Source organism: Chelmon rostratus, chromosome 17 (assembly GCF_017976325.1).
Source record: "Chelmon rostratus isolate fCheRos1 chromosome 17, fCheRos1.pri, whole genome shotgun sequence".
Classification (NCBI taxonomy): Eukaryota; Metazoa; Chordata; class Actinopteri; order Chaetodontiformes; family Chaetodontidae; genus Chelmon; species Chelmon rostratus.
Genome location: NC_055674.1, coordinates 19,606,225 through 19,629,638, shown reverse-complemented (window position 1 = coordinate 19,629,638; position 23,414 = coordinate 19,606,225). Strand labels below are relative to the sequence as shown.

The 23,414-nt window shown below is 44.9% G+C and overlaps 1 protein-coding gene across 8 annotated transcripts in view; it reads right to left on the bottom strand.

Annotated features, from left to right (window-relative positions):
* The window catches only part of nfixb (nuclear factor I/Xb), a 124,405-nt gene that overhangs the window by 94,865 nt on the left and 6,126 nt on the right, over positions 1–23,414 (bottom strand). For 4 of the 8 annotated variants that reach the window (XM_041956153.1, XM_041956159.1, XM_041956158.1 and 1 more), the window contains exon 2: positions 21,960–21,995. The exons of 2 other annotated variants lie outside the window; for them this stretch is intronic. In XM_041956153.1, coding sequence (XP_041812087.1) covers positions 21,960–21,995 — 36 coding nt within the window. Of the gene's footprint in view, positions 1–270; positions 335–672; positions 777–21,959; positions 21,996–23,414 lie in introns of those variants that run through there. 2 more of the 8 variants (XM_041956157.1, XM_041956154.1) reach the window with 2 other exon arrangements.

Genomic DNA, 23,414 nt, shown 5'->3' with positions numbered 1-23,414 from the left:
ATGTAATAAAATATATGATAATACAGTGATTATTTTGATATCGTAAGTAAAATCTAAATTATTATAATTAAATTTTAATTTAAAATCTAATTACATAGTTAACTTTAATATCTAAATTCTAAAAAAGCAATTCAAATAAATATTCTATTAAAATGTTAAAAGATTTTATCATTATTACCATTAAGATAAAATGCAAATAAATATGCAGCAATTTAATAGAAAAGAATCTTAATTGTAAGATGCAAAGCCTCCTTTTCCATAAATACACACCAAAACATAAAGGACAACAACTGCAAGATGCATGAATTCAAATCCAAAAGCAACTGAAAAGCTGAGCCAAGCTGCACTCCCGGTGTTCTGCTGGAAAAAGAAAAGTTATTCCGCTGTACCATAATACCTTCACTACATATCTCTGGGCAACAAAGCCCAGATCTCGCCACAGCGCTCCTGTGCCAGGGTTGCCACACACCGGTCGCTCACCACCGCCAAGCTTTGCCGCCACAAGACCACTGTTGAAATGTGCTGCTAAAAGATCAGCCATACCATTTCCTATCTCTGCTACCATGCAAGGGAGCTCCAACCAGACTCACATTTCCACAACAAACTGAAAGCAGACAGAAATCACCACAGAAAACCACACTGCTAGAGGAAGACAGACGGCCTGGTAGTTACCATTTTGCACTCTCATCATAAATTTGGCACAGCGTTTAAAGTGAAAAAAAAAAAAAATCTCCTGCACCAGTTTTTTTTTTTTTTTTCCTCCCGCGCTCCCCAATGTAAAGCAAGTGCTGGTTTGGCAGGGTGTGGAGAATTAGCAGATGAAAAAAAAACTTTGGGGGGGAGGGGTTGTAAAAAAAAAAATTAGCAGAATATGCTGCTCAGTAAAGACAGCGGGCCAAAGTTTAAAACCATAACAAAAAAAAAACTACAAGATTTTAGGAAGGAGGAAATTCACTGCAGCAGGACCACAGCCAGCAGCTCTTTAGACAAAAGCAAAAAATGACAAAAACGACAGATAAAAACTTGTAGCAAATTATCAAGTTAAATTAGAACAATTAAAAAAAGAAGAACTTCAACGACGGGGAGAGATGCACTTAAAATAAACAGTCCTTTGTGCATTCCAAAAAAAAAAAAAAAAAAAAAAAATCAACCCTGGAAAAAAAAAATCCTTGGCAAAGTGTAATTGGTAGTGGTGTCTGTTCTGATCCCTGGGCCCGGCGCAAGACTCACACACACACACACACATACGCACACACACGCCACACACACACAGATGGGGGGGCCAGGGAGAGCAGAGCACAGAATAGGGAAGAAAAAAAAAATAGAGAGCCGAATCAATGTTGGACGAGCGCATACGACCGCTGGCAAAGCCGAGTGCTGCTTCTTTTTTCCCCTTTTCTCTCCAACTCTCTCTCTTTCTCTTTCTGTTTCTCGCTCGCCGTCTCTCGTCCTCTCCGCGTTCTTTCCCTAACCATTGCTTGAGCCTTTGCCAACACGAGTAGGGCCCACCTATTTGGCAACAAGATGCCTGTAGCCCAGCCAATGCGTTAGCTTCAAGAGCTGAAAGGGAGGGAAAAGAGAAAGAGGAGAGGGTGGGGAGGGGGGGGGAGGGGGGGGGAGGTGTAGTGGCAATGAGAGAGGGAGCGAGAGAGCGAGAGAGAGAGAGAGAGCAGGAGGGAGCAGGTGGGAGTGTAAGAGAGCGAGCAGCCTTGTCCGACGCTGCACAATTTGCCAAATCGACAAGTTCCACTCTGACACGGAGGCAAAGTTCAGGGGAGCGAGCCTTCTCCTGCACCAATCCCCACAGCCCTCAGCCTGCCTCCATCTTTACTATGGCCGCCGTCGCCTCGTCTCCCTCGCCCCCCGCGCAAACCCCCGCCCTCCTCTGCGCTCCTCTGCCTCCCTCTCTCTCTCTCTCTCTCTCCACCCTTCTCTCTGCTTGCATAATGCCACCTTGGCAGAGGATGGCAAAGAGAGGACACACAGCTTCAGAATCCCTCCAGACCCCACCACCGGCAGCTGCTCGTGGGTTTACCACAGCAAACAAAGAGGGAGAAACAAACCCAGGCAGCCACACTCCTCCGACTGCACACACAGAAATCAACGACGAGATGATTTAGAGGCAAAACACGAGAATGGTTAGGCAATTTAAGAGAGGGGAGGCGGCAGGCAGAGGAAACAGAATCCGCCTGTATTGAACAGCGCCGCAAGCAGCAGATATAAACGGCCGGTGAGAGTGTTAACGTGCCCCACGAAATCCCCGGTCCCAAATGTGCTCTCCTCCTCAGCTCCCGGGAGGATCTGGCGTTCCGTCTGCGAGCGGCGACGGCTGCCATGTTGCCTCATCGCGAGGCATGTCGCTCAGGGTTGCACCTGCTCCGCAGACAGCCAGTCTGAGGGCGCGAGCGCTGCTGAATCACAGAGTGGGAGAACGGAGGCTCGTGACTCCCAACAAAAAGTACACGCAAGAGGAGAATGTGCTGCTCGCATCATTCACAGGTCTGCCAGGGCAGCAAAACCACATCCTGTATCACCTGCAGACCTGGTCCACGTGCACTCAACAAATGAAGCATGTGTACAGCTGACACGATTGATTTACCTGGAGCTACTTTGATAATTGATTAGTCATTTTTCAAGGTAAAAATGCCAAAAAGTTTCCTTGTTCCAGCCTTTGAAAAAAGGGGATTTGATGCTTTTCTTTTCTTTGTCTTTGAATGATAGAAAACTGCAGATCTTTTGAGTTTTGCACTGATGGCCAGATAAAACAAGTCACTCAAACATGTCAGCTTGAGCTCTGGACATTTCTAACAGGCACTTTTCGCAGCTTTCTGGCACTTTATAGACAAAATGACCAACAGAGAAAGTGAGTAACAGATTAACCAACACTTTAAAGTGGAGCTGCAGCGCGAAATTAGTGTTTTTGCATGTTATCTGAAGTCACAATGCTCCCAAAAAAAAGCCAGAGGTTCGATTCTGAGACTTTACACAAAGGCAGAGGCACTCAAACGCATGAGCACATGCTACACCAAGACCACCATTCTCCCACTGACAGACATCCCGGCCTCCAGCCTCGCTCCCAGCAACGAGTTTCAGCCGCATCCTCGAGCCCTGAGCATCAGCCTGATGGACACAGTGAAGGACGCCTCCATATTCACCCCCGCTCGGTTTGAGTGTCACTGACTGATGCAGACGTTTGATGTGCGGTTAGATAAAGCAACAAAGGAAGCCAAGGGGTCCACACATCTCACTGTGGTGTGTGTGTGACAGAGAAAGACAGAGAGAGAGAGAAAGGTGGCACCATAGTTTAATATATTTCTGTTTCCATCAACACCTGCAGTACAAAAATCGGGAAACTTAACTGGCACTTGAATGTGACTCCAGTGTGTCTGCTTTTCAGTGAAAAACGAAGCGTTTCTGGGTGACCCTGCCAAAATGCAAATAAACCACCATTCAAATGTCACTGGAATTTGACTACAAGGGGGTTTAAGTCATTTTCCTTAGCTATGCTTTTTTATTTTGCCTTCCATGAGCTGAAAAAAGTCACATGTTTATTTTCCAGGAATAACTGTTATGCAGATTCTTTCAAAGTGCCAAATCTGGAGGGAGTGAAGCCATCATTCAAAGTCTCCGTGGGTGAGCTCTGCTCTATCTGCTGCACCACACCGAGGCTGCATGACGCTCGGGCGGCTGCACTGAGCGCTTATTGAGGTTATCGAAGGAACGTGAACGCACCACGGAAGGCGTCTCTCGGTTTATCGCCTTAGCTGGAAATTAACGTAAAGCCAAATGCGCTTGGCCTTTAATTCGGGCTTCTTATCAATTAGCAGTCGGAGCTGTCGGTGTTTCCTCCGTGATATTTTTACAACGAGCATCTGATCGCCTTCAAACAAGAGCTGTTTCACCTCATTACCTTCACCTTAAAAGTCCTAGAAAAACATCAAAAACGTCTCTCACAACACGTGGTGCATTATGGGTCACATTTCAGGCCTGGAAATAATCACGATAATAAAAAAAAAACATGAACAAACCCTTCGAGCTTCTCTAATAGACCAAAATTCACCCAATTAAAGTCATGGATTATTTTCCACCAACATGTTTCTCTGGCTAATTCCCTCAAATATCATCCAGACTCCGTTAATAAGACGCAAAACTCAGCCAAAATAATTAAAAATGCACCATCACTTCTTCCTTTTTTTCCCTGCCTCTGTCTTCTCATAGGGCACTTAAAATATGAATACTTCAAAAAGAGTGAAGACATCATCGATGGAGTCTGCCAGCAGTAACATGGAAATGAAAAAAAAAGAAGAAGAAGAAGGAAAAAAAAAGACGGGCTGGCATTCCCGCAAGCGACACATTTGTGCTTCACCGTTACTAAAACCCGACGTCAATTAATCCTGGCAGAAGCGCCTCGAAACACATGGGAATATGGAGCGAAATCGTCGCGGGTGGAGTGAAGGAGGCGCACCTTCCTGTCAGGCCCTGAATGACCCGGGACGCACTGCCACAGCCGGGGGATGGAAACCAGTCTATCTGCTGCACAGAGCCTGCTTCCACCCACTTTGTCATGTTCTTCATATGGGCCTGCTATTTATTTATTAACAGAAATAAATAAACCAACTGAAATAATCTTAAATGTTAAAAAGTGCATCGTTATATTTATTTATTTTAAAATACAAAATAAAAAGACCACAACTCAAAACCCCGCTTTTCCACCGCAGGAGCGTCGATTTCAATTTCAGAATTAGCAGCATGAGACCCTCGGCTGGATTTAAACAGTCTATGACCAGACAAAAGGAATGATTTTGAAGTCCTTTATTTTTCTATTCTCCGCACGTCTGACCGAGACTGTGGAGTTGGCTGCCAACTTCAGATTAACTCTTTCACTGAGGAGAGAAAGGACTCGAAAAAAAAACGGAGTTTGATTCATTAGTGCGCCTGTGAAACTCCTGCACTTCCAGCTCCGTTTGCATGAACAGAGAACGGTCCATCCTTCACAACAGCTGATGCATATATCTTTTTATTAATTTGCATGAAGAGCACAAAAATGTATTTTATTGTTTGCTTTAACAGCTCAATAATTTACATTTATTGTTATTTTTTATCTAAAGTAGATCCAAAAACAACATAATTCAATTTAAATCTCATAATTTTGATTTTTTTCAGCTACTTCAATGTGGAACACTCCGTCAGCCATCTGAACATGTGCTATATGCTCATTCCATTTTCTTACATGTTTGCATGCTGCTTGAAAAAAGCTGCAATGCTGCAAATAAATGAATCATTTATATCACTATTAATAAAGCAGCTAACAGGAGGCTGCCCTGCCTGCTGAAAATGGACTCTCTCCGCACGCCTGCATGGAAAATGAAGGCAGACCAGATAGAGCGGAAATTAGAGGACGATCAGACGGCTCGGTTTCGTTTGAATTCGGCCAAACTTCTCTGACTTTCCAGTGATGGAGGTAGAAGTGAGCTTTGCTCTTTAGTCCAAATCCTCAAGCCAAATAATCAAAGCTCTGGCACAGTGAAATGTATTATTTTTTGTTATGATAAATCCTTGATTTGAAGGCTTTGTTTTCCAAACAACATTTAAACGTTTCATCCAAATAATTTCAACCCGTTTCAATGCCCCGAATAGTTTCCCACTCCACTGATAAATTGCTTTAACTGAAGAAAAGCCCAGCAAACTCAGGCAGTGCTAAAAGTCTCTTGCTCTTCCTGACCTATAATGGCCAGGCCTCGCTGCCCTCCTTTGTCCTGCTGCATCCTGCGGTACCTGACCTCGACGACGATGAGCTGCATCTCATTAGACCAATTAAACCACGGTCTGCATAACCCGAGGGCCTCGCAGCCGCCTGGCCCTTCATTAGCGCAGCCCTGCGCTGGCAGGGCTCGGCTCCGTCCTCTCCTGCCCAGCTGAGTGTCCCTGACCCCGGACAGGGCCCGACGCCGGCTCCCTCTGACCCCGGCTCAGACCGCTGACAGAGAGCCAGAGCGGGGAGGGAGGCGGTGGAGGAAGTTAGGAGGTGCAAAGAGGCTCAATCATTTGCTTAAGAGTGCAAAGATGCTAGAGGCTTGTGTGAGTGAGGCTGGTGGAGCAGTGAATCGGTGAAATCTTAAAAACAAAGGATTTGAAATTATCCAGATGTGGATATTTTATTCACACAATCTTAAAACTCAATCCTCGCAGGGTGTCAGGCGTGTTCCCAAACTGTTTCCTGATGCTATAGAAAGCAGGTCATCTTTAGCTTGCTGTGGATTCGTACTGTAATCAGAACAAGGTACAGTGCCTGCTGCAAGACCCTCCATTGTGATCACACACAGCAATCATATCACGGGGGGGCACAGGAGCAAATTTTAAAGACGGGGGAGAAAGTCCCTCAGAACAGCCCACACTCTGGCGAGCAAGTGACGCATAAAGATCCACAGAGCTCAGCGCCCTGCGTCGGTTGCACTTCTCCGAGTTTACAAACCAGCACGTTACTATGTGTGAAAAATCTGCAAGCAATTTGCGGTGGCTGCGTGCTAACGTGCCCGGGGTGGGCCGCGTGAGGGAGGGGGCCGGGGGACCAGCCGAGGAAGAGGCACGCACGGCACATTCCAGCCCCACAAAGGGGCTCCGCTGCCTGGCTGCGCTGCAAAACCAACTGGGCCCTTTCCGACCACTGGCTCTGGAGCTCCTGGTTTATCCCCCCCCCAGCATCTACCAATATCAGCTACGATATTGTACTTTGTTTTGACAGGGAGGCCTGCTTCCAGCGCACACTGATCCATCCTACGCTTCAAATCAAGCCACGCAACACAGCCGTGAGAAAAAAGACGGTTTTGTGCGCTGCAAAAGAAGAGAAACACATTATGTTCTAAAAGCAACGAGATCAAGATAAACCAGATCACTTGAGGCTATTTTGTTTTTGCAATTGACTTTAGAGATTTTATAAAATAATATTTGCTCACGCTTGACGAGGTATGATACACGTCGGGACATGCAGACCTTCTTGGATGAAGTTGACAGTATTGATGAGCGGGTGTGGGAGGAGTGGAGGAACACAATGACATGTGTGTGTGTGTGTGTGTGTGGGGCATGTGTTAATCGTGCTGTTTAATGAATCCATTGACATGGATCTGCTGATGTCACGCTCGTGAATCTTTGGACTCACCTGCGAAATCAAGGCTGTGTACCTTTATGCCTGATGACACACATTACCTTTTTTTTAATTTTTTTTGCACACACACACACACACACACACACGCTCAAAAGAATCTCTTCCCTCGACCTGCCTGCCGCTGTCTAGAAAGAATGTGCTGTTGGATGAAGGAACCGCCCTGCGTCTCACTAACGTGTGTGTGTGTGTGTGTGTGTGTGTGTGCACGTGAGTGATTGGCCATGCCTGGGCAGGCCGACTCAGCACCACAACAGCCATGACTGAGTGTTTTCTCACTGTGCCAGCCAACAGACTACTGCTGCTCACACTGCTGCCAGTGCAGGCTGAGTGACGGTGATACTATACTAGCTGGACCAAGACATTATGTCCTCTTTGTTGCCTTATCTCTTTAGATTTAAATAGAACAATTTAAAGTCATACGGCGAAAAAAAAAATACGCCAGCCAATTTCCACGATTTCAATCGAGCAAGATCCAAATAATAATCCTGCCAAAGTGGCTGGTAGAGGAGACAAACTTAGAAACCGCAGCCAGCTTTTAGCAGCATTTGGCTGGTGGAGGGTGTTAATTTTCTACCCTGGTAAAAACCAGCTCTGTAATCGGTAAACACGGTGCGCCTGGCCTGCAACAAAGAAATGCGTTTAGCAAATTCATTCTCTTTGATCCTGCATTCCTATTTTAGTTTGATGGAAGGTGATGCATTTTTGATGCACGCGTCGGAAACACTATCATAGAAGTGAGATATCATATCATTATAAGAGTGTATGAGCAGCCTGGTGGCCTTCACTGTATACCACATTATCTTTGATCTGCATAGTCCGCTTGACATGCATCACAGAGAATTACAAGCACACTGATTTATCAATAGGCTCAAAGCAGAGGGATGTTACACCATCAGCCCTCTTATGAAAAGATCCCTTGGAATTAGAAGTTTCAACACGGCCTGAAATGAAAAGGATCTTCAGGTTCATGTGTTAACTTGCCGCTTAACAAAGCTGTAGGGCTTTACTCGTCTTTTCAAAGAGATGAGTGTGAAATGCCAAAGACAGCCTTTCACACACTGTTGGAAGAAGAAAGTGAGCTGAAACAACACGATTGTGTTTTCAAGCCCGAGACGAGCAGCGCACTCGAGCAGAACGCTGGTGTTTGTGGCCCGTTTGAAGGTAAACCCGACTGCAAACAGCGCCGTTGCACCAAAGGAGGCTGGAAACATCCGCCTGGCTCTCTGAAACAGACACCACGATTAATACTCAGTCTTACTCAAGTTTGGAAAATGCATACTTGCTCCTGTAAGGTTTGAGCTTTGCATATAGTGAGTAATACTGCTGTATCTCCACCCTCCACTCACCAGGTGCATGATGTCTGGGTTCACACTGATTTTTGAGGGAGCACGAGCACTTTATTAGCACTCCTTAAAGCCCTCAGTGGTGGTACAATACATTACAATACATTGACTTCAAGCAAATTGATGCAGCATTCTTTTTCTTTCTTTCTAAATTTGCCCTTAAATTTGCTTTTAAGTTGAAAAAAAATTGTAGATTTGAAGATTTTCCATTAAAAATATTGTCGATACATGACATATGATAAGCTTATAAAATACACTGCATCAAAGATTATATGGGCGCGTAACACTTTACAAAGAATCAGTGCCTAGTTGGAGACTTCAGGTGTCTGAGTTTAAATAAAATGACTCCTCGACTCCCAACAAAGGCAAATCATCCAATATTTCATAAATACTTTACAATATTTTTCCACTTTCCTCGCCCATCAATCATCTCCCTCAGATTTATGTGATGACCCTTTGAATGGGGCCCGCCCAATTTAAATTGCATTTAAAATAGTTAAACGTAGCTCTGCTTACAACCTGCTACAACAGTAAAACACTATTTAAACACTAATGCTTAATTATTAATAATCTAATAGTGTCATCTATAATTATGTATCAGTCAGTCAGTCTTTAATTGATGATCTGAATGCAGGGATTTTACATTGCTGTATTGGTACTTAAAGGATCTGTGTACTTCTTCCACCACTGAAACTGACACACCATGTTTTTTCATGGCTGCAACTTTTCATCAAATGGAATTATTCAACATGGCTTGTGCATTGTTCTATGTAACGTTGTGACATATCTGGTATCTCTGCAGGTCGTGAGCTTGAGCATCATAAAGCAAAAAAATACATTTACCATTTATCAGGTAAAAAGACCAAGCATGCTTCTTGAATGTGATCATATCCGATATTTTTGACAAAAACAGGGCCCAAGTGACAGAAAAAAATCCCTTCACTCATGCTAATATCCCTAAACTCAAGTATACAGTAACTTGACATCAGCACTGTTAATTAGCATCCACAGAGCCCTAAATTAAAAGGATAACCAAGGTTTGTGGTCTCAATGAGTTTGCAGACATCACATTCTTAGTGGTCATAATGACCGATGTGGAGAACGCCAAGGCTCTATATGCACTGCTCACGGACGCGGGGCCAGAAATAACAGGCCCACGCTAAATAATCGTCCCTTTCACTCTCCACTACCATGACATCACCACAACCACAGCCGGCATGAGGGGAACAGCAGTGTTGTGGCTCTGCGAGACAGAGGGTAAGACACACACACACACACACACACACACACAGATAGTTTGTCTTTAGGCCTGTATTTGTCTATGTGTCCCTGTGCAAATTGTAAATAGTTGAGATCTGAATATGGCATCAAGCTAAATCAACACCGTCGTTAACCTTAGCTGGATGCTCGGGGATAAAGGGTGGAGACCAGCGAAGACTTGATAAAACACACAGGTCAGAAACTTTCCCCGAGCTGCCTGATGTGCTGATTGCACACAATATAAACTCTGAGACATATGTGCAGTGACAATCACAGACCAGGCCAAGACAGAAAAACTCCCCCCTGCATAAAGGCTCCAGGAAAGTAAAGCCCACTACTAATGCAGTGTTGAACGCTTTGCAATCAGACAAATAAAGGGGCAATCTAGCACACAATCAAACTAGAGATTTAGCCTGCTCTCCTGCCAACAGCTAGGGACCTCCTCTTTCTGAACAAGGGATGCACTATTGACTATGCCCCCCCCCCGCCTCTGTCTCTCTCTCTCTCTCCAGTCTTCCCTCTCTGCCAGTCTGAAAGGCGTGATGCCAACCTTTTCCACCATTGGGCATGCTGCCCTGCCCTTTATGCAAATGCTTTGCCGCAATCCCTAACTCACAACCCCCACTGTCTCACCCTCCGCGTCTGTGCACCCCCCACCCCCCCACCCCCCCATGGCCTCCTGTCTATATATTCTTTTTTATCTTTACACGTTCCCATTTAAATTAGCCAAGCAACTGAGCTTAAGCCATAGCCATAAGTTATAAATTAAACCGCGATGATCGAAGGTTCTGCCTGTATGGATCCTTGAATGAAGCGAAAAGCTCAGTGCGCAGCCTGTGGGGCTGTAGTTCGTGGGCAAAAAGCATCGACCAGGGGCGAATATCTGACAGAGGTGTGGCTGTATGAGTCTGTACGAGCTGTGATAAAGGACATCTCCTGGCAAAAAGAATTGAATAAAGACAAAGAACAGGAGGCAGGGCAGGGACGGGGCAAATGGAAAAGAAAGAATAGAAGAATAAGGGAAGAAATTCCAGCAATTATTTGCTTTATGCATTTGCATTCTTTAAAACGTCTTCAGATCCATATTTAGCGACGGCTGCTCCCTTTAACTAGCAGAGCCACATTATAGCAAAGGAAAGGGGTCGCGCTAATGTTGTTGTGATTAGGTATGTGCAGAAAGAAAGTGCAACGTGGGGTCTAAATTCAAAAAACAGAGACACACACAAAACAACCATGACCCATTTTTAAGGTCTGTGGAAGTGCTGAACCAAAGCATAATGAGGGGTTAATAAAGTTGCTGCTGGCTTAAATGAGAACAAAGGGGTTAATAATGAAAGAGAAAGTCAATCATGGCTGCCACTGACGGCCAGGTTTCACAAGTTGGCACCGGGGCTGAATAAACAGGAGAGCTTCATAAATAAGCAGTAAATAGAAGTCAGAGCAGAAGACTGGAAGAACCTGACAGACAGAGAATCTCAACGCAGAAAACGTGCAGAACATTTCAACAACAAAACATACAGAGGCCAGTGGACGAACAGAGAAGGGGAGGACAGCGACAGGGTTAACACAGTTGGCCAGAGGCTGAAGGAAGAGCCGCGCTAATGCTGTTAAAGCAGAGCTTCCGCTTCTGCCGTAGGGCGAGAGTCGAGCCACACAAACAGGGCGCGGGGTCCACACAAGCCGGACAGATTCGAGCCCGCACACACCACAGGAAAGGAGCTCGGCCTAAGACAAACACTGCACAACCAGACGCACACACATATACAAACACTACTGTCTCCTTATATGCCCCGAGTACACCAGGACATGTGGTGTGTTACACTCCCACTTCCGAGTGCGGAGCAGACCGAACAAAAACGGGCACAAAGTCAATCCAACCATCTGAAATGTCACGTAGAAAAATGCAAATAAATGCTGTTGGGTGATATCATTTTCCTGTTGCGTGAACAGGTCTCCCTCGCGAAAGAAATCTCGATCTCAGTGGCAACAAACGGAATTTTCTTTTTCCAGATAAACAAACAAAGACGTCTAAACCCTAACAGTCTAGACCAACAGCGTAGCACCGCAACAATCTCCAAATATAAACTTCAAGCTTTATTTCCCAAGCCTCCACACAATGCCTGCTCTAATCTTCCTGAGAGAGGATAGACAAATAAACAAAACCAAACAGGTTGGTTGAGGGAGAATTAAGACTTTAACACCCTGTGCTCTTTTCGGTGAATGCCGCCACGCAAACACACACACACACACACAGAGAGAGAGAGAGACACACACATCCCTTTCCCCTCTTCCTGTGCGGACTTCCTTGTCTGAAGTCACAGTAATAAAGTTTTCAAAACCTTGCGCGCTGCCAGCAAGCGACGGCGGGCAGCGAAGAGGGAAGGGAGGGTGAGACGGGCAAAACAAAGGGCAGACGTGAAGCTTCCACTCGGACGTCTCTGAGAGTTATTTGAGCTTAAATGCGTCTTAAATTATTAAATGCTTAAATTCCTCTGATTGCACTGATGAGTGCACATAATTAGATAAAGAGATGAAGCACAAAGCAAGATGTATTGTGTAGTTGGGGTCAACAACTCAAAAGTTCATTTCTAAGCTATTTATACACTAAATATAAATTGACCTACTTTCTGCTTTGAACGTTTCTCAACTGACTATGCATTTGTGGCAGGTTTAGTGCAAATTTTGAGCTTGCTGTGTCTAATTCTGAGTCAATATGACCACATTTTCAGTTTGGGTAAATACCACAACAGTGATGTAAAAAAAATAACACTAACACTGGGTAAAAACTGTCACAATTCGAGTCAATATAGCAATACTGAGGTACATTTACTCTGTACCCATCAATAGCAAACCATCCAAGACAATGGGCTGTTCAGGGTTAGTGTTATTTTCTTATATTACTGTCATCATTTGTTAGTGATTGGTAATAACATGTTTATCCATTATAGTTTTGAATGCCATATGCACATGTGCAACAACAACAACAAAACAAATCTGTGATAGTTTTAAGGTCAAATGTGAGCTTCTAGTGTCTAACAATGAGTCAAAATAACTATAGTGTCAATGCTGCATGTATACTGACCAGCATATATGCATCAGTAGACTGTCTAACACTGAAATCTGCAATATGGCTTTCATGTTAATACATTTACAACAATAACAACAAGAAAAGAGATAAAAGAGAAATATCAGGATATATTAGAGCGTAATTAGCGTCTATCAGACCAAACCCAATCGCAGTGAAAAATAGAAAGTGTGTGTGCGTCTGTGCATGCGTGGTGGAAGGAGGGAGGGAAATGAATGAGGCCTTTTCTTACAGCAGAGCCCAGATCAGAGCTCCTAACTATGGGATTTGGTGCTGTTGCCTTTCTCCCCCGGGAGGGAGTAATTAGGTTAGGGAGGACAACTGCCGCATTGTTTTAACAGAGGAGGGATTGTGCAGGCCAAAGTCCCACCAGCAACATGCTTCCCTCACAACAAAAATGCCAAACGGATTCTGCGGCGCTCGGACACACATCCATGCACTCACTGAGAGAAAGATGAACTTTTTTGGGGGGGGTGTCCTCTGTTAAGTTTTGCACAGACAGAAGAACCTGGCTTTTCATGCCGTGAAGGCTTTGGTGCTGTGTGTGTATCCCATGAAATGTCAAATATAGTCCAACAGTGTCAGATATCCTCTCGTGTTGTTGCAGTTGTGGGATTCTGGCTCTTTGCGGGACTCGGTTCCCTTCAGTGTAACTGCGTCTACTCTCTCCTGTATCCAGAGGCTTGGCAACACACACCACTCCTAACTAGTATAATATGGTTATGATGCATTTGCATTCCTTCCAATCCCCTAGGAAATACAATACGCCTATATCGTCTGTTTTAATCACGCTCTGCTTCCAAGGAAAGTAAAAGGAGAATACAAACAGCCACAGCTATAAAGAGGCTTTCTCAAATATACTTCAAGTTCGTTTAAATACATCCTCTGCTGATTGATAGAGAGTAAATCAAACAAATCATGCTGCTTGAAAAAATAAAAGGACATGGAGTGCTCCCCAGTCTACTGTATTTACAATACACAGACTATGGCCTCTTTCATTCCCGCCCATTTCCCTCTCTACTTTTCTTTTTCTCTTTGCGCCGTCTTTCTTTCTATAATCTTTCTGTCTTTCTGAACCGAAAAAAGGGAAAAATAATTCTGCTTTTGTTCCATTCCTCCACACCATTCTCAAGGCCTTCAGCTCCTCCAAGCATGAAAAAAAGGGAAAAAAAAAAAAAAAGCGCACCATAATATGCACCTCTGCACGCCCGCCCACACCATCTCTATTCACTTTCATCATAAATCTCCACAGCCTGGCTGCAATATACAGTCAATTTGTGGTCCCCATATGAGTCCTAACTCTAGTTTAGAATATTTCTATTCAGGTGTTCAGATGGAGAGGAAAAACAAGGCAGGGGCATAAAAAAATAACACAATGAACAGAATGAACGTGTGCGAGCTGATACGCGACTGAAGCGGACAGGTCCGTGGGCCTACGAGAGTCCTTTCTGCGCCGCGGCTTGCTGCAGGTGGCGGAGATGATTGCACTTTATTCCAGATGATGACCATAATGAGCCCAGTTTGAGTTTCACGAGGCTTTCCTCGAGACGTCGTGCATGGCAAGGAGGCCGACGGCAATTCCACACGTCAGACAGCCGACCGCTCTCGGGGCCCATTCCCGCCGCGTCCTGTTTCAAGAGCCCGAGAGGCCGCCACCACAAAAGAGGAGCGCCGCGCGCTGTTTCTCAATCACGGCTGCAGACGATCACAACACGGGCTCCTGTAAGAATTTGATTCGGAGACCATGTTGACGTCTTAATAACAGGAGAGCAGAGAGTGTGGCGTGGAAGTGAATTTATAAACTGTCATAAAGAGTGTTTGAGGAGCAGAGATTGTCCTGTTCCATGAACTCGCAGGGTAAAGCTAAATCTGGCCCATCTGTGTTTTATATTTCAGCAGTGACATGAAATCCTCATCCTGCGCTGAATTTTCCAGTCAAATATACAACTTTCCATGTAACGCACACTAATCCTGCAGCTATTTCTCTGAGCCTAAACAGAGCAGAAAGTTTATATCTGAATTCCCTCGCAGAGTACGGTGCAGCTGTAGTTGGGATAGTAGTTACTGGCTGGCTGGGCCAAAAGGAGAAGCCACAGAGTTGTGTTTGAGTCTAACCCTGAGCCCTGCTTGGCCTCTGCCTCCTCTACTCAACTCTACTATACTCTGATCTCCGCTTTTTTATTTCAACAAGGGTCTATTTGACTCTACTGCACTCCGCTTGACTGTCAAGGGGGTCTCAAACAGCCTCGGGCCTGCAGCGCCAGCCAGCAAACACAAGTCACAAGAAGCATAGAGCGCGCACTCATACCCAACACATACACAGGCACTTCCACACAAACAGAGTCAGTTAATAACACACAAACTCCCGCCCTCCAGCTCTGTTTGCTCACAGCTGCCAGGCCTCCTCAGAGTTCATCTGAGGTAAAGATATGTTATATTATGCAACCGGGTATAGATTTTCCACCCCTGGCCCTGTGCCAGCTTCCTGCTCCAAAGAGCAAGATCTAGCACTTTGTTCCCTGGGGTGACAGCTATTCCTTGCCGGACGGGGTGGCCAAATTAGATACACAGACAGAAACTGACAAGAAAGGTAAGAGGGAGGAATGAAAGGGAGCTAGTAAGAAAGCAAGCCAGTGAAGACAGGAAAAAGAAAAAAAGAGGAGCATGCAGCTCTGCAGCTCTGTCGTCCTAAGATATCGCTGTGTGTCTGTCTTCGTCTGCAAGTTCAAACCCTCCTCCCCGATCTATCCTGCGTCTTTTTCTCCAGCTCTAGAAATCAGGTCAAAATTGTTTTCATTACTGTTTCACTTGCGGGTTCATAAGCCTCCAAGCGTCAACGTTCCTCCACCCACCCCCAAGACAGGAAAAGATTTTCCCTCCAACATTAACCCCATAAATGCCTATTAAGCCCAATCACAAGCTTTAAGCCTTGTTCCCAGCGAATGAGAATAAAGGCAGGTCTCGAAAGCTGATGCTAAGTTTGAGCCACGGATACAATCACCGCTGGGCTCATAATCTGATCTGATAAATAGCCGATGTGGATTATACTCCTGCGTGGTCACTGTTTTCATCTCCTGTGCAGGATCAACATATCCAGGACTCTACTTGGAACTGTGTTGCCTGTGCCACAGCATGAGGTAATGTAGCGTGATGATGAAAGAGCCTCTGGAAATGTGAGGTACAATCAACGAGCCAATCAATGCCTCTTTATCCCGCTTCTACTTAAAGGAAAGCCAAAAGAAGCGGTGAAAAGATAATGAATGCTATAACATCATCGAGTGGCGTCACTGCGCTATGTCATCCCTTGTCAACTGAAGAATCCCCCACACCACCGTCACCTCTAAATTATCTGCAACCCAATGAAGTCTTTGTGTCCAAATGATTGTAATTGCCTCTCCAGGCTTCACCAGGTGTGCAGGGATGTTTCTTTTGCCCGGTAATAAAAGGATGGATGGGTGGACGGCCAGATGAGTGTGTGTTTTGCTGGCTTCCTTTATCAACCGTTCCCAACCAGGGGTACTCATAACCCAGGGGCCATTTCAGCAGCTGCCAATGGGATACGTGAAACGATGGGAGAGTAGTTCAACTCATTCGAAAAAATCCACCTAGTGAGTAAACTGTAACACCTGCACAATAAGTGTTGTAATTTAAAGTGTATAAAAACTAGTTAGCGAGCAAGCAGAGAACAGTTAGCTCAAAGTAAGAGATACATGATTCATATAGTTAGCTTACAGTAATGAAAAACAGTTCAAATCATTAGACTTTAGGTAAACGTCATAGTGAAATGGTCTAAATAATTAACTAAAACAGTTAACTACTGGATTAACTGATGGATCAACAGCTGAAACAGGTATCTTATAGTAAATAAACAATTGAAATGTTGGGTAAATATAATGATAGAATTAGATAAATTTGAATTAGTTAAAATTAATGGATGGAAAAATTAGCTGAAGTAGGCTAATGGCTACATTGTTGAGATAGTTAGTGATGGATAAACACTCTAAATGGTAGGAGTACAAATACAAACTTAAATTTTGACAGTTCGACTGGTTGAAAAGACCAAAATATGTTGAGTGACATCCAATTCAACATCAGTTCACGTAAATGCATTTGGAACATCACAGGTAGGGTCAGCGCAGGAGTGTACCTGACAGGGCTGGGGGTGTACATGAGACAAAGAGACCCACTGTCCTACATCACACATACACACACACTCTACCGCTGCAGCGCAGTTAAACTGGGTGTGATTTGTTTTTCCTGAAAGAATGCACACCTGTGCCCCGTGTGATTAAATATGTGCAGGTGCATTATGTATGAGGCACCGGAAAGCATAGCTTGTACACAGTTAGGCTTGAATTCAAAGAGACGCGCTGTAAACTGTAAGTGCAGAGCGGGTTTGCTTCTGAATGGGTAGATCTAGGCTGCAGCTCCTGTCTTATTCACAAGATGAGAATATGTATGCGTGTGCCATGTTTGTGTGAATGCCTGCATCTGCCTTTTTTTTTTTTTTTTTTGAATAGTGAGTGCGTGCATGAGAGTCTGACTGAGATGGAAAGTCAGCCTGGGGGAGCTCGTGAAGAGCCGGCTGCAGTCAAACACGCACACAGAGCAAAACGGTGCTCACATTTCATCCAGATTAATCTGGAAGCTTTGTAATGAGGGGTCTACTGTATATATTTAGCCAGTGCAGTGAGATGTAGGTCAGACAGGCAGGCAGGACAGGCCAAACGACACGGCCAGATTGCCCACACTGAAGTGACCTTGAGTGGGCCATCAATGATCCGCAACAACAACTCTCTATCTATTCCTGTTGACCTGTGGCAGGCTGATACAACGGCTTTGCCCGGTCACAAGTCCGAGCCCTTACCCTCTGGAGCGCCAGAGATCTCGGAAAGCCAGCATCCGACAGTGTCCCTTTACAGAAACGTTACTTGTTGATTAAAAAGAAAGAACAGGGAATGAATTATTGTCAACGTTCGCTCCATGTGTTGATACTGGCATTAGTTCAAATTTATTCAATGCAGGAACAAAGCACACTCAGACACATTTCTCAGCCTGTCTTCTGCAGCGCTAGACACGGAGCAAAATTAACAAAACATTGCGAAATGGACAACAATTATTCACTTTACAATCCGCGACGTGACTTTATTGACTGAAATCCTTCAAAGCAATGACAGCTTTGTGCTACTGGCCTCACACCAGTAGCTCCGGTGCTAATAAATAACTGATTCTCTCTCTTAATTTTGCAATCACAGATGAAGATGCAGCAGAAAGCATCAGATTAACACAGACAAGCTTATTCTATGAACCCATTGTTCCACTGTTTTCTTTCTTTTTTTAAAGTGTGTTTTGCTCGCTGTAACTTGACCTTCACCTGCTGCAGGTGGGAAGTTGCTCACCTTCAATCTCAGTTTAAGACAATCGCCAATCTGCAACCAATCATGGTTCTCGAGGGAGACGGCGTTCACGTCATTTTATGGATTTTGGATTAGAAAAAAGCATAACAAGCACAAATTATTATTAAAAGCAGGGTACTGGTATTTGTCTTCCAGCAGTTGTGAGGGGGGTCTTAAATATGCTGCAGCAAACTCATCGACTGGAAATGACACACCGCTTTGCAGTTCAAAGGTTTTGCCCTTGAAGTCCTCTCCAGCGTAAACTAACTAAAACCTGACACATCGCAGATACTGTCACACATACAAGATCCATTCAAAACAAAGTGGTGGCGTGGAGGAGGAGCATGACGGAGGAGTATGTCTGCACGCCTCCTGGTGTGTCTGTGCAAACCTACGGTGCCACGCCCTCTCTCATATACAGACACTGTAGCTTTCTCTCTCGGCGTCTCGTTCTTTCACACACCAACGCCACTTGTGCGTCGCAGCGGGCACCTTCCCCTCGCTTTCCCTGTCCTATTGGTCGTCACAACGTTCCAAAATACCCACATAATGGCGGCGCCGTTATTTCCATTTCTGAGTCAAAATCAGAGGAAAGAACACGCTGTAACGAAGTCTGAAGCTCAGCTATGACAAAGCTCTTAAATATTCACCAGTCTATTTCTGTTTTCTGCTCATGGGTCGTTCTGGAAGAGGCACACTTTGTGATTTCTAAACTAAGACCCCCCAATCCTCTTCCCTTTCTCTGCTTTCATATTGAACATTAAGTATTTTGTGTTCCTCTGTATATTCTAGCTCAATTATGTAATTTAGCACTTGTATGTGTGTGTATGTATGTGTGTGTGTGTGTGTGTGTGCAGTAGCCATGGCAACAGCACAACATATCGGCCACCACAGAACCGCGCTGGGGCCGCAGGCGCTGCCAGGGTTGTGCCAAAGACTAATCCATGCCAGAGGTGACATGAGCGAAGGAAAAGTGAGGCGGGCGGAGGCAACATGACACACACATGCAAAATCGCACACACAGAGACAGACACAGACACACCAGCGTACGACTCTCTCCTCTCACTCCTCGCCTTCCTTTTAAAACACAAGCGCACACACTGGATTTCCTCCCATTCTTCTTGGCTGGAGCCTCCCATGGCAATAGCAGTAGGAATCCATTCTCCACGGATGCTGGGACAGCTGTGCTGATATTGAACGAGACACAGTCGGTTCTGCCTCTCTCTGCGTGCAGCGCGAGATAAAAACTACATGCTACTTAAATCAAATCTATAGCGCCCGCTGCCAAAATGCACCCAGCTCATCTCATCTTTGTCCTCGCCACCAGCGAGAGCGCCGCACGGCTGAAAAATCACCGTAAATTCGCTGCTGCTGACGCACGGTGGCCCCCCCAGTCACCAGCTGACAATAAATGCAGAAAATTTATACCGCTAACAAAGACATTCATCAGAGGAACCTTTGTAGCCCCCTCAGTTATAAGCTTAGCAATACAGCACGTGGAATGCAAATCATCCACAACATGCTTCCATTTCTGAAGTGAACAGAAAGCTCACATTTGAAGCTGTGGGGCATCTTAGAAAGGCTACCTCCTAATCTAGGGCTGCCGGACATTGGCGGGCCAGTGGGAGGAGGACACCACACAGAAATGCCACCTTAACTGAGCCGAGTGCAATGTGTGAAAGATCAATATAATGAGGTTGTTTTTTTGCAGAGGATTGGCCTGCAACTGGCTGCGTGGTATGAATGAATAAGTAAAAGGAACATGGTGTCCCAGGCAAGCGTCTGGCATTAGGCTATGACCTCCTGGTGTCCCGTGATGAGGGGAAAGGATCCGGCGCTGCCTGCAGCACAAAACAGCAGCGCGGCCAATCAGGGGACTCCGATTTCACCCCGCACACTCCCTGCCCGTCTTGCCCTCTTACATGTGTGCATGCACAGCTCAGCTATAAGCAAGCACAATAGATCAGCTCCACCTGTCAATCAAATGCACTGTGAGTTCATTCGTCTGCCTGCTGGCCAAAAGCAGAGTGCTTTACTGGCTGCTGGGTCACACAGATATCCACACAAACTAAACTCTCTCTATGTGTTTGTGTGTGTGTGTGTGTATATATGTATATATATATAATTAAGGCAAAACTTGTGCAACTGATTAAAAACCCACAGTGACAACATAATTCAATACATCTATCTGAGAATTGTAATACAGGCAGTGAGACCAATTATTGATTCCTGACTGCATGCAGTGTAACTTCTGTGCTCGCCTTTGAAAGGAAACTGCAGAGATTGGCTTGAAAAAAGTTTTTTTTTTTTTTTGCTTTGTTTTTTTTTTTTTTTTAAGGATGAAGGTGAGACACAGTCGCCTGGAAACTGCCATCCCGGCTAATCCAGCGATAACCACTCGCAGGGCCTAATTGGCATGAAGACACGGCACCAGAGGTTTTAGGCGCATGTTTGCATGTCGGTGTTGACGCTCGCGCGAGTCCGCGTGCGCGCGCGCGCCTTTAATTCCGTAAAAATTCAACGTTTGCTGTTTATTCAGACTGCGGTTCCATCAGATTTTAATCCTCCGAACAGCTGTTCCAACTCATTTCGCAGGCCCCGGGAAGAGCGGAGGGGGTGGAGGGAGGGTGCGAAGGCCACCTCACCAAATATGCGTAAATGTAAAGTTGAGCCTTCAAAGGCCTGATATTGATTACATTAATTTAATGAGACTTTCACATAAAACAAACTAGCTCATGCTTTCCCTCCGCTATATACTGCGCTGCTGTTTTCTGTGAAAACACTGCGATGTGATAAGGAGCGATAAGGATTGGTGGTGACGTAAGAAAAATAGCATACATCCTCTTGGAGCAACATACGTACAGCGCTGATGCTGCAGACGGGGAGGACGCAGCAGTAAGTCATGTGCGCTGAGACGGTGACCTGAAAGCAGGCCTGACCTCTGCTATTAGAGACGGACAGAGAAGAGGGACCACGAGCAGCCACAGACCGTCAGAGTCTTGGACAGCGATCGGAAAGTGAACTGTCCGATAATCAGCCTACACCAGAGCAAATCAGAACTTGCAGCTGCATGAGAAAGACGAAAGGCCTGGAGGAAAAGCGCAGGGCAAGTTATGGTTTGCATGACGCAATTTAAATTAAGATGTGAAAAAGGAGACGTTTCGAATTTGACTCTGGTGGTTTGAAGTGAATGCATAACTTTTGATTTCTTTTTTTTTTAACAAGGTGAATTCAAAAAAGAAAAAAAGCAGCTCAGAAGTCAGATTTGTGATGTCATCCATCTATCTCTGCTCCAAAACTACGATCTGATGTTTTCCTTCGCACACATTAAAACACAGAGTGGTCGCAGCTGCAGCCAGGTTTTTTTTTTTTTTTTTTTTTGGTCTGTTTGCTGCAGCTCGACTGCACTGCAACGAAAAGAAAAAGAAAAAGAAAAAAGAAAAAGAAAAAAGTGTCGTCCGGTCAGGCCATGTTGCCAATGACAGGCTGCAAAAACACAGAGACAAAATGCAACTTTTCATGGAAGTGCGTGTGTGCACAAAATAATCAGAGGTTTTGCTTTTCCCTTCCTGCACGGGCCTTTTAATAATTCCAGCTGCGCGTCAGCTTTGAGCGGCCCTGCAGGAGTAGCACAAAAAAACACTTTCTCAAGATGGAATATATGAAAACACACACACCTAATGCGGAATAAATAGGGACTAAATAGGACTTACCACTAAGGCATTGTTTAGAAGGTGAGTAGGGTAATACTTTAGTGTTGAGAGGGTGTTAAGAGGCGAGGAGAGCAGGGGTCAGCGTCCAGGCGGGCAGAGGGGGCAGAGGGAAGGAATAAGTTAAAATGTCGCACCAGTGAAAACAGTCTGAGATGACAACATTACGAGCTGCATAAGTACCACTGAACACATTGAAAAGTGCATTAAAACAAAAAAAGTGGGGTTTTTTTAGGTGCAGATTTGTGCTGCGTCATTGTGGGCTGCAGAGAACGGACACTTCAGGTTTGGAGAGAGGAACAAAAACGGACAACAAAAGTAAAATAACAGTATCACCAACTGGACATTTCAAGAGAAAATAATGTCAAAGACAAACTGGATAGGAAGTTGTAACTTTAACTGTAAATTAGAGGCTTCGAATGTATTTGAAGAATGAATGGGAAATTAAAACATGTGAGGCACTGCAGTGAGGCTGGCTCCCGCTTCTCCTGACAAGCCTATAATATCTGGTTTACGTTAAAATGGCCAGAATATAGATGTGATTTTTATCCCGAAATGAGATCAGCATGACAAACACACCAGAAGTCACGCAGGACGCACACACTCCTTCTCCTCTCAGGGCTCTGCCCGTAATTTGCCTCCATTACGCACCGTCCGTCACATCCCAGCACGCTGCTTCTCTCCAGCAAGGCTTTTATCACCGTTAATAATTCATTCGATTGTTTACAATTGTTGCCATATCCGAGGTCCAAGCTCGAATTTTTAATTATTAACAGCAATTAAATAAACAAAATGTGCCTTTCCGTCTGCAGACGGAGCTGCAAGGGAATGCCGTGTGCGTGTGTGTGCGTGTGTGTGTGCCTAAGTGTGTGTGTGGAGAGAGAGAGAAAGAGGGCTGCTTGCACGGAGAGGGAAGTTGTTTCTTCTCAACACACACGCGCGCGCGCACACACACACACGCGCGCGTACAAAATTTTAAAAACTGACAAGAAAGACGGTGCGATGGGCTTTTCCCGTGCTGCACACGCGCTTCTATCGTTCCCCTGCCCAGCCAACGACACACTGCAAGTTGCCATTATGTGCAACATGTGCACTACATTACACTGTATGAGCTTCTGTTGCCAATTAGTGTTGATGAAGGGAAATTTATGGAGCTAAATAAAAGCTTCTTTTGTGCAAGGATTATCTGCTGTGAAAGATTTTTCATCAATTACAGATAAAGTCATCATCCTGAAAGGCCTGTTTGAAATTGCAGGCCGGACAACTCAGAGCTAAGAGCTGTTTAAAATAAATAACTACAAGCAAACCATGTTCAACACACATCTTATTCTAATCTATAGGCAACATGTGTAATGCCTGTCATCATAATTTACCAATCTGTTTCCATTTTCTTCACATTTCTCAGTTTGATTCAGTCAGCTTCACCCTCTGCATCTTAAACCAGCACACTAAGTGGCC